The sequence below is a fragment of the Orycteropus afer genome, unplaced genomic scaffold (assembly GCF_000298275.1).
Source record: "Orycteropus afer afer isolate SDZICR_OR568_19922 unplaced genomic scaffold, OryAfe1.0 scaffold00133, whole genome shotgun sequence".
In the NCBI taxonomy this organism is placed as follows: domain Eukaryota; kingdom Metazoa; phylum Chordata; class Mammalia; order Tubulidentata; family Orycteropodidae; genus Orycteropus; species Orycteropus afer.
In genome coordinates this window covers 2848688-2861837 of record NW_006921720.1, presented here as the reverse complement: position 1 = coordinate 2861837, position 13150 = coordinate 2848688, and the positions used below count along the sequence as shown (strand labels likewise).

General features: G+C 38.6%; 1 protein-coding gene across 1 annotated transcript in view; it reads left to right on the top strand.

Annotated features, from left to right (window-relative positions):
- The first annotated feature begins 7007 nt into the window (after positions 1-7007).
- Positions 7008-13150, top strand: part of COL9A1 (collagen type IX alpha 1 chain) — a 116647-nt gene continuing 110504 nt past the window's right edge. The window contains 4 exon segments of the mRNA XM_042781563.1: positions 7008-7021; positions 7522-7595; positions 8731-8808; positions 8931-9063. Coding sequence (XP_042637497.1) covers positions 7008-7021; positions 7522-7595; positions 8731-8808; positions 8931-9063 — 299 coding nt within the window.

Here is a 13150-nt window from a genome sequence, read left to right as displayed (position 1 = left end):
CTGGGCTCGGTGCCCAGCATTCTGCTCTAATGTGCCCTCTGGGTGATTCTGATGTAGCTAAATTTGAGAACTACTCCTAGGAAAGAAGGAGCTCTGGTGGTGCAGTGGCTAAAGCTTTTAGCTGCTAACAAAAGGCCAGAGGTTGGAACCCACTAGCTGGTCCACAGGAGAAAGATGAGGCAATCTGCTTCCATGAAGATTTGTAGCCTTGGAAACCCTGTGGGGGCAGTTCTACTCTGTCCTTTAGGGTCACTGTGAGTCAGAATTGACTTGATGGGAGTGGGTTTGGTTTTGTCTTGGTTAGAAAAGAAGGAGCCCTGTGGTGCAGTGGTTAAGCTCTCAGTTGCTAACCAAAGAGCCTGTGGTTCAAACCCACCAACCCGCTCTACAGAAGAAAGATGTGTCCGTCTGCTTCTGTAAAGATTAAAGACTTGGAGGGCCTATGGAACAGTTTTCCTCTGTCCTATATGGTCACTATTAAGTTGGAACCAAACCAAAAACCAAACACACTGCTGCAGAGTCGGATCCGTCTCATAGTGACCCCTCCTTGGGTTTCTGAGATGGTATCACTACGGAAGTAGATTGCTCAACCTTCCTTCCGAGGAGTGGCTGGTGGATTTGAACTGCCAGCCTTCTGGTTAGCAGTCAAGTGCCTTAGGCACTACACCACCAGAGCTCCTATTAAGTTGGAAAGAGGATGGCAACTGGTTTGGTTGGGTTTGTATAGGAAAGAAGGCTTTACAGACTTGTAAAGAAATGGGCCACTACCATCTCTACGGTCTGTAAAGATGGACCAGTACCAAAAAAATAAACAATACAAAAACTAACCCACTGCTGTTGAGTCTGTTTCAACTCATGGCATCCCCATGTGTTACAAAGTAGAATTGCTCCATAGAGATTTCTTGGTTATCATCTTTACAAATCAGATCTCCAGGCCTTTTTTCTGAGGAGCCTTGTGTGGGTTCAAAGTGGAGCACAACCTTTTGTACCACCTGGGAGGCATATTAAAAGGAAGAAAAAAACCTTAGAACATGAGTCAGCTGCTAGTAAGCTGAAGATCCACTGCAAATGTAACAACAGATCCTAGAGGTACATGTGCCATGGAAGTGGACTGATTTTTCTGTTCCTTGGTGAATTGAAAAGGCTCATATTTTTGAGGAAGCAAAAGTAATATGCTGAGAAACTTAGGAGTGGGTGAGGTTTATGGAAAATAACCTGTTTTGTATTAATGTTCCATGGCAAGGATACATTTATTTGTGAGTGATTTCAAAGAGAAATGGCTATCACTGTAGGGTTCTATTTGCTTGCTATGGATGATTAGGCTACAATTACAAGTATAGAACCAAAGTAAGCAGATTAAAAATAGAGCCTTGATTGTGGTGAAATTTCTTTACAGTAAAACTGAACCCAATGCAAAACTGTGGGAGTCCTAGTTTTAGCAACTCTCTGATTGTTAATCAGCCTCTGTGCCAGAGATTTCGATGATAAATTTTAGGCTCTAGCTGTGGCTAATTTGCAGCATCCTTAAACAACTGATATACACCACTAGGTATTTTGGGTCTTTTAATTTTAAGATATAGACAGAATAAATTGAAAACTTAATATTTTAGTGCCCCTCTTTTTGTTTTAATCTGTAACATAATTAAATATAGGAGTCATAGCATCTTTAATTAACGTTATCTGTTTATAGCAGCTTCACTTCAAGGGAATGAGTTTTTAAAATGTAGTCCTGTTAAAACTAAGGAACATGTTCAATTATTCAGTGTGTTTTATAGAGCATCCCAACAATTGTGTCTACACTAGGAAACAAGAGGCAAAAGAGCCATGGGTTGTAACCCATTAACTGGACCTGAAATCAATTTATTGAGTTGGTCACCATCATTGAGAAATGAAATAGAATAAAACAGAAAAATAGAGTGCATCACATTTACATACTAAGTATTGTTTTTTGAAACTGTTGTCTTAATTGTTCACATGTATGCATATGATCAGATCTGATCAATTCATCCTTCAAGCAACATCTTTCTAAACATACACCTAAAGAAGTCATTTTTGGCTGCAAACTCTTCACTCAGTTTCCATAAAAACTAGAATAAAGTCCAAACTCTTTCAAACCTCTCCATGACCCCTTATCCAACTCCTGCAATTCCCCATGGGTCTCTTACTCGTTGCCAATTCAGAAAATGGCATTGACATCTACTCAGTTGCTAAAGCTGAAAGCCAGATAGTTCTTTCTACCTCCCACCCCTTTTCCAATACACCCTCTCAGACTCATCTCCTCCTTATCAACTGGTCTGAGTCAATACTCATGGGAGTCCTCCCCTGACTCCTTAATCTAGATCAGCCTCTAAGACATGCCTCAGTCTTTCTCTAGTACACATTGCTCTCTTATGTTTTTTATAGCAATTCCAACTTAACGTATCTTGTTTATTCTTATAAATATGGTTAGTGTCTATCTCCTCATGTACTGAAATGTGTCCCCCAAAATTATGTGGAATCCTAATCCCTATACCTGTGGATGTAATTTAACGTAATGTTATGTAATAATCATTGTACATATAATGTAATCACCTTCTATAAAATAATTTAGTGCAACATATCTACCTCCCATAATGTAATCTAATGCAATACAATCAATTAATTGAAGCCACACCAGCGTAGGGTGGATTTTAAACTGAATCATTTCTGAGTTATATAAAGAGCAGCAAAGACACAGAGACATCTACACACAGGGTAAGACAGGTGCCATGTGAGGATTACCAAGCAGTCAAAGAATGCTGAGGGATACTGACCAGGAAGGAATCAATACAGCCAAGACCTTGATTTGAACTTTTAGCCTCCAGAACAGTGAGAAAAAGAAATGTTCTTTGAAATCACCCACTTTTGGAAATTCTGCTACAGCAGCACTAGGACACTAAGACACTCCACAGCACGTAAGCTCCACGAGAGCGTGGGCCAGGTCTTTCTCTGCCTTACCTCCAGTGATGAGAGCAGCTCAGGGTTTTTGATGGAGGTGTCACTAATAAATATTCACTGAATGGAAGAGTGAGTAAATTAAACTTGTGGTACCTCAAAAGTTGTCTTCTACCTTCTTTGTCATGGTACCTGCTACTGTTCTCTCTGCCTAAAATGCTTGTACCTACTTGTTCTCTTGGTAGACTTCTATTCATCCTGGAAGATTTCATATCCTTTAGGAAAAATTTCTGAAAACCCTTGGATTGAGTTCATACTTGTTTATCTGTGACACTACAGCCTCTTTTACTCACTGCATTGCAGTCCTTTTCTTCCCCGCTGGACTATGGGATCCCTCAAAGCAAAGGTGTGCTTTTTTTTAAAAATGTTTTTTGTATCCTTAACTACTAGCACATAATTGGTACATATAGTTATTCAATAAAGGTTGATCGAGTGATTGAATAAACAAAGGAAAATAAAGTAGATGATTAACAAAGATGATTATTTGGGATGATGTTCTCTGATTTAAACTATAAGTAAATAAAATTCTGGATTTATTAAAAGGAAAAGGCTAGTGTGTAAGTAAGTGTATATGTTGTGCAGGGCAGTGTGTCTGGGAGGGAGGGAGTTGAAAGGGGTGAAAGTGCAATTATTCTGTATAAAATACTTCTATTTAAAACATAATACATTGCAGCTAAGTTGACTCTGACTCTCAATGACCCCATGTGTGTCAGAGTAGAACTTAGCTCCACAGGGTTTTCAATGGCAGATTTTCAAAGTAGATTGCCAGGCTTTTCTGCCAACATGCATCTGGGTGGACTCAACCATGCAACATTTCAAGTAGCAGTGTAGTGAGTTAACTATTTATAAAACAGATCATCAAAAACAAAACAAAACTATCTTAGTGCATATAAAAAAAGTCTGATATGATTGAACAAATCTCATTTCCACATTTTGTTTTCTTTTAGAAAAATTACTACTAGGTAGAGTGAAAGAATAGAGATAATGATGAGCAAAGTTTATGTGTCTGTGACTTTAGTGTGACCCAGACCAGAAGTACCACAAGAGTGTGGGGTGAAGTACCACAAGAGTGTGGGGTTTGCACTGCACTCTTTGAGACTCTAATGTCATGTTAAACCAAAAGCCAAACTCACTGCTGTCAAGTCGATTAAAACTCATAGCAACCCCTCCTTGGTTTCTGAGGTGGTATCTCTATGGAAGTAGATGGCCCAAATCTTCCTTCCACAGAGTGGCTACCAGCCTTTTGGTTAGCAGTCAAATGCTTTAGGTACTATGACACCAAGTTTCCCAATGTCGTGTTAGGATATATGATTAATAGAAAATGAATGGAGAGAAGAAAAAAATCCAAATGCCTTACCCAGTACACCATCAGATATATATGTATGTGTGTATGTGTGTGTGTGTGTGTGTGTGTAGTGGCACAGTGCCTAAGGCATTTGACTGCTAACCAGAAGGTCAGTGGTTCAAACCCACCAGCTGCTCCATGGAAGGAAGATGAGGCAATCTACTTCTGTAAAGATTTCTACCTTGGAAACCCAGTGGGGGTCACTATGAGTCAACCATCCAACTACCTTCAGCTCTTTGGCAGTGGATTTGGGGGATATATATATATTCTTTGTCTTCTCTGGATTTATATTCTCTCTTAATAGAGCTGTTGCTTGCTTTTCACCATCTTAAATAAAACTGCCAAGCTGGAAATAAGCCAAAGCACTTATGAGCAAACCTATTTTCCTCTCTATTCTTTTATCATTTATGAAAAGGCTCCTCTCCCCTGCCTTCAGATTCTAGCTGTAGAGGTTTCTTTAAAGTGTGAGGAGGGGCAAATGCAAAATAAGATTTCTAAAACAATCAATAAAAGCATTTCTTGAATGTTTTAATTGTATAGGAAAATCTGTCTTGCTTCTTTCTTCCTAGAACAAGTAATATTGTTGTTGTTATGTGCCATCGAGTCAGACCTGACTCATAGCGACCCCTCCTTGAGTTTCCAAGGCAGTATCACTACAGAAGTAGATTGCCTAACCTTCCTTCTGAGGAGTGGCTGGGGGGTTTGAACCTCCAGACTTCTGGTTAGCAGTCAAGTACCTTAGCCACTATGCTACCAGAGCCTGTTGTTGTTGTTTTTTATGTGCTGTCGAGTCGGCCCCGACTCATAGCGACCCCTCCTTGGGTTTCCAAGGCAGTATCACTACTGAAGTAGGATTGCCCAACCTTCCTTCCAAGGAGTGGCTGGTGGGTTTGAACCACCAGCCTTCTGGTTAGCAGTCAAGTGCTTTAGCCACTATGCTAACCAGAGCCTAGGGAGTGGGAATTTTGATAGGAAAGGAGAATGATAGCACCTTGTAGAAAGCCCCAAATAACATGAAATGGATGTCCCTTTGCAAGGGGAAGACAGGACTCCAACAGGTGGGCCATAGAAAAGGGATACGGAAGGGCTGGGGGAGAGTAAAAATTTGTCTAGTTCACAGTTCACTGCAGGGGAAACTCTCCAGCAAGCTGAGGGAGGCCTTTTTGAATACAAACTAACAAAACATAAGAAGTAATAATGTCTATTTTGTAATTGAATTTTAAAAATTAAATTAAAAACAAAAATGAAGAAACTTAAAGGAAATAAAACCACCTCACAACTATTTTCATTAGACACCATGACTTACTGAGATCATTGGATCTTCTTACCGTGAGAATACCTGTTTGGACATCCATGTTGCCCAGGATGAAACCAGAAGTAGGGCAGACTGACTGGGTGGGATGAGGGTCATGAGGTCTGCCATTTCTTCTCTTGAAGGTCTTAGTTTCTGGAGAGAGTGCGTGGGCATGCATGACAGTGCTGTTGACAAAGTGTCTCTCCAGGTTAGTGCTCCTTGCAACTCACTCATCTTGTTTTATTTCCAAGGATATTTTTCTCAGCTCTGGAAATCTCAGAGTTTAAGAAGTAAGAACTGGGGGGTTGATGTTGTATTTTATAGAGATTTCTTGCCATGAAGTAGAAAGAGCTAACACGTATTAAGTAAATAGCTGTTCAACTTGGAATAAGTTTATTTTCTGTGCCTTAGTCTTATCTGTAGAGACACTTTTAGTCTTGCTTTATAGTGTTGTTGTGAGAATCAAATGTCATTACCCACTGCTGTTGAGTTGATTCTGACTCAGTGATCCTATAGGAGAGAGTAGAACTGGTCGATAGGGTTTCCAAGGCTGGAATCTTTATGGAAGCAGACTGTCTCATCATTCTCTTACAGAGCAGCTACTGGGTTCAAATTGCTGACAATCTGGTTAGCATCCAAGCACTTAACCACTGTTGCCACCAGGGCTCCTTAAATATCATTAAGCCTCAAGAAATTTCAACAAAGGAGGGCACATAATAACCATGACAATGATGAATGATCACCTATCTGAGCAAGGCATTAAACTCTGCTATGTCATTTAACACTCAAAATAATTGTTTTGGGCACCCACTTTCACTTGATTTTGCAATTGAGCTAACAAAGTTATAGAGAGTTTAACTAACTTACCCTAGGGCATACAACTAGTAAGCTTCAGAACAAACAGGATTCAAACCTAGGCTAGTTGGGCCCCAAGGCTCTCATGAGTTCCCACACCTCTCTACTGGAACCTCAGGCCTGTGAAAGCTCCCACTGTATTCCTATAGCACTGCTAAAAGCTCCCACTGTATTCCCATAGCAGCTTGCCCCAGATCTTTCTGGTGAATTTACCCACATCCTGATATTTTTCCTTTTCAGCAAAGTTTCCTCTGCTAATCCCTCCTTCAGTGTAACTTTATTAGCTTTGGGAACACACCCCTGCCTAGGCCTGGCCTTATGGGACAGCCTCTCCACCCCCTCTCCTCTGCTTCTGTATAAAGTGTCACCAGATGCTTCTGGTTTGCTTCCTTTGCTTTTAGCCCTCACAGGGGCAGGAGGGACCAAGGAAGGGCCCATCAGTCCTAAGGTGGCAGTGAAGGGGTCTTGGGGGAGCACGGACTCCCTCGCAGCCCCTTCTTCATAGGGACTGTTGGTAACAAAAGAAAACCAACTGGGAAAATGAAGAACTGCTGGTAAGACTATGTCACTAAATAAATGGTGGGGAGATTGGGCTGTGGTCCTTGGAAACAAGGGTCTGTGTTTTTTTAGTGGTGATAGGGTAAGAGAGGAAGAGAAGAGAGAGAAATCTGAGAGAAGACAGAAGAGGAAAAAAGGAGAAGAGAAAGAGACACAGGAAAAAGAGACAGGGACAGTGAAATAGGTAGAGACATGAAGAGGCTGAAAAACAAAGATTAAAAAAAAAAAACAGAGACAAGGAAATATACACAGAAACAGTGTGACAAATAGAGACAGAGGGCATGAGAGAAAAAACAGGGAGAGTGGGAGCTGGAAATGGAAAATTCATTAAAACTGCGGTAAGATATCAAAGTCAAAAAGGGAAAAAATTACTTATATTGGGCTTTTATCACCTACATTAATTAGGCTTCCTGGGTTTAAAAATATGAAGGTAGTCCCCATTTGGAGGGCCTCTAGTTTAAAGCATTTTTTTTTTTTTTTTCCCTCTCCTCTTTAGGAAAATCCTAGTTTTCTTCTTTGTATGGAGTATCCTGGAACCCTGGGCATCTGCCACTGTGAAGCGACGCCCAAGTAAGGGCTACAGTTTCTAGATTTTGAAATATCACTTATTCTCAGGAGTGATCAGGATGGATGTAGTGTGCTGAGTCCTTCACATCTCACTCTTCAATGCAGCTTTGGGTCATGGGTATATTTTAGGAGTTGGTTTTCTGTGGTGAGTGTTGGGTATGGAAAGGAAGTCCTGACTGTGATCACAGTTGGAAGGAAGGCCTAGCACACTTCCTGGTTTGGATGGTGATTGGTAAATGTTGTATAGATACATGGGTAGATGGATGGATAAAGGGATGCACAGACAGATGTCAACAATCTGGGCTCAGGGAAAATGTAGAATATGGTCAGATATCCTGGGATACCTGGGTCAAAGCTATATGAATGGAAAATGCCTTTTTTTTTTTCCCTGAGGTCTAGAAGACTTTGTGGTGAGGCAAACCTAAGCAGGGTGTCAGAATTGGACAGGTACAAGAACCCTTTTGTGGTGGGGAAAGAACTCTCCCTCACTACAGCTTCTACTTGTGTAAGGAGAACCCAATTGCATTCTAGGATTTTGCATCAAATTGAGAATCTAATCCTTCTTATATTTTCTCCTCCTTGTTGCTTTTCTACATTCTAGGTTGCTAGCAATAGTATAATCAACACTTTTATTTGATCTTTTAGAAAGAAATTGTGAAATTAATGCATCTTCTATATACTATTTAGGATTAGTGAATCCCATGATTTCCCCAACTCTTTCCTCTATTTGAGAAAGATTCTTAAGAATTCCACTCTTCAGCAGCCTTAGTTCAAGGTTGGCTCTGGATTCTTTTTGGAATTCTAAAATCTGTACAGTTTAAGGAATATTTTCTAGCCCAAAACAAACAGGCTTCAGACACTGTGTCATTCAAGATATTGTACAGCTCTGGTTCCAAGAGGAATAAATTCCTAACCTCCTCAAAAGGAACATTTTCCCAGCACAAATTATTAAAGTCACTTGTGTCTAGTTGGTGAGTGAATTATAATATTAGAACCACAGGGTTAAAGCCAAATATTTATAAGCATGTTGTTTGGTATAAGATTGTATTTTAAATAGTTTCTCAGCTCTTACGAAGATGAGTACATCCTGCAATCCCTGTAGTGGATGAGATAGGATAATATGCTGTCTCTTTTGAAGGGTTCCCTGTCAATTTGGATTCTAATGGTAGAGATGAACTGTGCCCTAAGATCAGGATTGGCCAAGATGACTTACCAGGCAAGTAGTGATGCATCATTGTAAATAGATGCTTTTGGTTTCTTATTGTATTTGGGAAAGTTGTGGAGAAGGATACAATCAATCTCATTATAGACGTTTTATTCTCTGTTCCCTTTCTATAGGGTTTGATCTGATTTCTCAGTTCCAGATAGATAAAGCAGCATCAAGAAGAGATATCCAGAGGGTAGTGGGATCAACTGCATTACAAGTAGCTTACAAGTTGGGAAGTAATGCAGACTTCAGGATTCCAACTAGGTAATCTATCATCTATTATAAATATTTTATCTATGTATCTCTCCAAAGTTCTGGCTTAAAAGATGATCCGCTATCCAATGCTAGAGAATCTGCTTATGCTCAATGTTTCTTTCCTGGGTCACTTAAAATATGAAGATGAAGGCATTTATTTACTTACCTAACTTCAATTCCTGGATATGTGAATGTACTCATGTTTTCAGTATGTAATTTACTTTCCATTCCAGGAGGGGGAAAAAAAAATCACTGAGACTATTAAATGTTGATGCAGGCCATGTTCTTATTATTTTGCTCTCTGTTTTTCTATAATTTGTCTGGTTTTGACTGAAAGGACCCACTGTGAAAAATGCCAGAGGTTAAGCATAAATTTAACTAGGAGCCACAGAGTGGTTAGAAAACTCACAATGGTGCTGTTCAAGTGTTCTGGTGCTGAAATAGGATCACATGTCCAGTGTTTGGCTCCTGGCAGGGATCAAGCAAAAGCAAAGCTTGAGTTATGACAAGAGAAACAACGGTAGTGATAATTTAAAAAATAATCCTCCACTTCATATATCTGCTTTTCTGGAACTAAGCCTTTTATTCTTTAAAGTATTTATAACTGAGGTTTAAGTGTTGAGTCATGCAACTCTTATGAATGAACTTCAGGGTTTTAGTTTTTATATGATCTAAATACCCAATATGTGATTATATGACTGAAAGTGGTCTATGTTTTAGGGTACTGCCATCAAATATAGAATTAAGATTCCTTTCATAGTGGAATAAGAAAGCTGGAACTTTGATAGAAATTAAGTTTAAGGTAAATACTGATTAACTAGAGCAGTAAAAGAATATTATAGAAATGCTAAATAGTTGTACTAATGGAAGTTTTGGTTAAATAAAAGAATCTGGTATAATATAGTGCCAGGCTGTGAATATAAATTCCATTTTTTTGGACACATTATACTTTTCAAAAGGAGCCATGGTGGTTTAGTGCCTGAAGCATCTGACTGATAACCAGAAGGCTGGTGGTTCAAACCCACTAGCCACTCCATGGAAGGACGACTAGGCAATCTACTTATGTAAAGATTTACTTCCTTGGAAACCCAAAAGGGGTCACTATAAGTTGGAATCAACTCGATGGCAGGGAGTGAGTTTGATATTTTACAAAACAATAATGATAGTGCTTACCATGTACACTATATAAGACTGTTTTATACATTTACTAATTAACATTAATGAATCTCATCTGGATCACAACCCTATGAGGTAAAGACATTATTAGCCCTCTTATGTCAGAGAAAAAGGAGGCCAGAAAGTTTAGTTATTTGCCTAAGGCAGGGCTGGAAGGTGCAGAGAGGATTGAAGCCCAGTCAGAATGACTTCATAGGCTGTGCTTCTAACCACTACTCCAAACTGACCATGGAAAACCTTTCACATTTAGAAAAATTAAAGTAGTGATAACAGCTACATTGACATCTTCTTTCCCCCTTACATTTGCTTTTCACAGACAGAAATACTAGATGTGTTCCTACAGAAATTTAAAAAAAAATACATCATTTTTTGTCATTCTTTAATAAAATAAATATCCACAAAACCCCCAATGCTTACCAAATTTTATTTTCTGTGATTTGAGGTATAATCTGGACTATAATTAACCCTAAATTCAGAGATTGACCATCTTGACACCACATAACCCTCCAACATCCTAACAATCTTTGTTGTTATTGTTGTATTTTCTTTAACTGTCCAGAGCTTCACTAAGTACTCTCCACAGGCAATACCCAATGTACCATGTTCTCTATCATCTTGACTCCCTGTTCCCATAAAGACTAGAAACAACTTGTTTTGCTAGCAAGGTTTATTAAGAGTTGAGGTAAGATGGAGGGAGGAAGTAGAAGGAAGTATGAGAAAGAATAAAAAAAGAAGGAAGAGAGCCAGAGGGCTGAGACAGACGAGTCCCAAAAAGGTAAAACAACGAATGCAACACACTGCCATCAAGTCACATCTGACTCATAGCGACCCCTCCTTGGGTTTCTGAGGTGGTCTCACTACAGAAGTAGATTGCCCAACCTTCCTTCTGAGGAGTGACTGGTGGGTTTGAACTGCCAGCCTCTTGGTTAGCAGTCAAAGGCCTTAGTCACCATGCCACAAGAGCTCCCCCCAAATAGGTAGTGCAGTCTATTCTTGGGCAAGTTACTTAAATGATCTTTGCCTATGTTTAAAACTAGGGGTAATAATAATAACTATGTCATAGAGTTGTCATGAGGAGTAAATATCAATAAAGGGAGACTGCTTGAACAAGGCCTGGTACACAGTGGTATTAGTGTAAGTGTATTAGGTAAGTGTTTACTATTAGTCACACAGGGCACTAGAAGGGGAAAGTGTATGCAGATGAATCTTTTCTCCTTAGTGGATTCTTTCTTTTCAGGCTGTCCTCTAAACCCTACTCATCCAAAAGCAGGTGACAAGGAATGAAGAGTCTAGGAAAGCTCTTAGGCCATGCAAGGATTAGACTGTTGCAGTTTAAAGAGAAGTCATGCTGGAGAATATAGGCTCTGAGGAAGTAAAAAGAAAAAAAAGCCAAACAAACAAACAAAAAACTGTTAGCGGGATCTTCATGGGAGGGACAGGAGATGATGGCCTATGAAGCTAATGTAATGCATGTGATAGAGTCACAGTTTATCCTTATTTATCAGCTTGATTTTTTTTTTTTTAAGATTAATTACAAGATATCTTGTTTTGCTGTTTTTTTAATATTTAGGGTGAATAGCTTTTATTTTAGGGAAAACAGTTTTACACTCCCATCTCTCACACATATTTTGTTTGTTTGCCTCACTGAACACAGTTCTTAACTTTTCTTTGGGTTAAAGTCACAGATCATAAACAAATGTTTCAAGGTCCACAGAGTTTTAATCTTTTATTCATAGTCTTGTGGTTCTCCTTTTAAGATACTCTGTGCAGATTGAAACATAATGAAATAAAACATTTATAGACCCAGCTACTTTTAAATTATGTATACTGTCAAATTTACTCATGGATGTGCATAACATATTTGCAAGGACAGAATATCAGGTGTTTAAAAGACAATGGAACTGACTGGCCTATAAATTAGACTTGTGAGGACTTTAAAAAAATGGTCCTAGGTATATACATCTACATATATATTTTATTAATTTGAGCACTAAAAGGAATTTTTTCCTCTCCCCATATTGACATACTGTATTAGTCTAGTTTGAAAGATTAGTAACATGATAATCTTAATTATATCTGTATAAATATACTATCTGTGTATATACAGAGAGAGAGCTATAATTGGATGCTCTTGGTTTAGCAATGTCTATAAAAGAAGTGTTTTTATAGCAACCCAACTATCCTCTCCCACACTTTTTTTTTTTTTTTTAATTTTAGTATTTCACACACCAGGTAAGAGGTAAATGGAGCCATCTTGTCCTACCCAAACTTAGACATTTTGTTTATTGAGCAGGGAAGTCTTTGTGAAGCACAAATTGTGAAAATTTCTCAGTTACCCTCACCATGTCTTTGCAAAAGAGTTTCCTAAGCAACTTACTATGACTTCAGTAAAGATGGTGCTAGGATATATTATTTTTTCCCATTTTTACGGGACTCATGAAATTCTACAGTCTTGCTCAGGAAATCTATAAATAAGTACTTAGGTAAAACAAATCAGTTTTTTTTTTTTTTTTTTAATTCTAGAAAAGTAATGCTTAAAGGAAGAGAAAAAGACAAAGCATTAGTATTTACCCTCCTTTTAGCTTATTTCAACAATAACTATTTTGGATGAAAATATTGAAAATAATTCTTTTAGCACCTGGTTAATTCCAGGCCATTAATTGAAAAGAATGTTCAAAAGAATTTATTCATAATTTTAATGGATACTTGCCACTTTTGAGTAAAACTTTTAAAACTTGTCTCCGAGTTCCAAATTAATTCAGGTCAGTTAAATGAGGTATACAAATAATCATAAAGCTTTAAACCTATATGTTGTTGTTGTTGTTATGTGCAGTCAAGTTGGACCCGACTCATAGAGACCCTTCCTTGGTTTCTGAGGCAGTATCACTACAGAAGTAGATTGCCCCATCTTCCTTCCGAG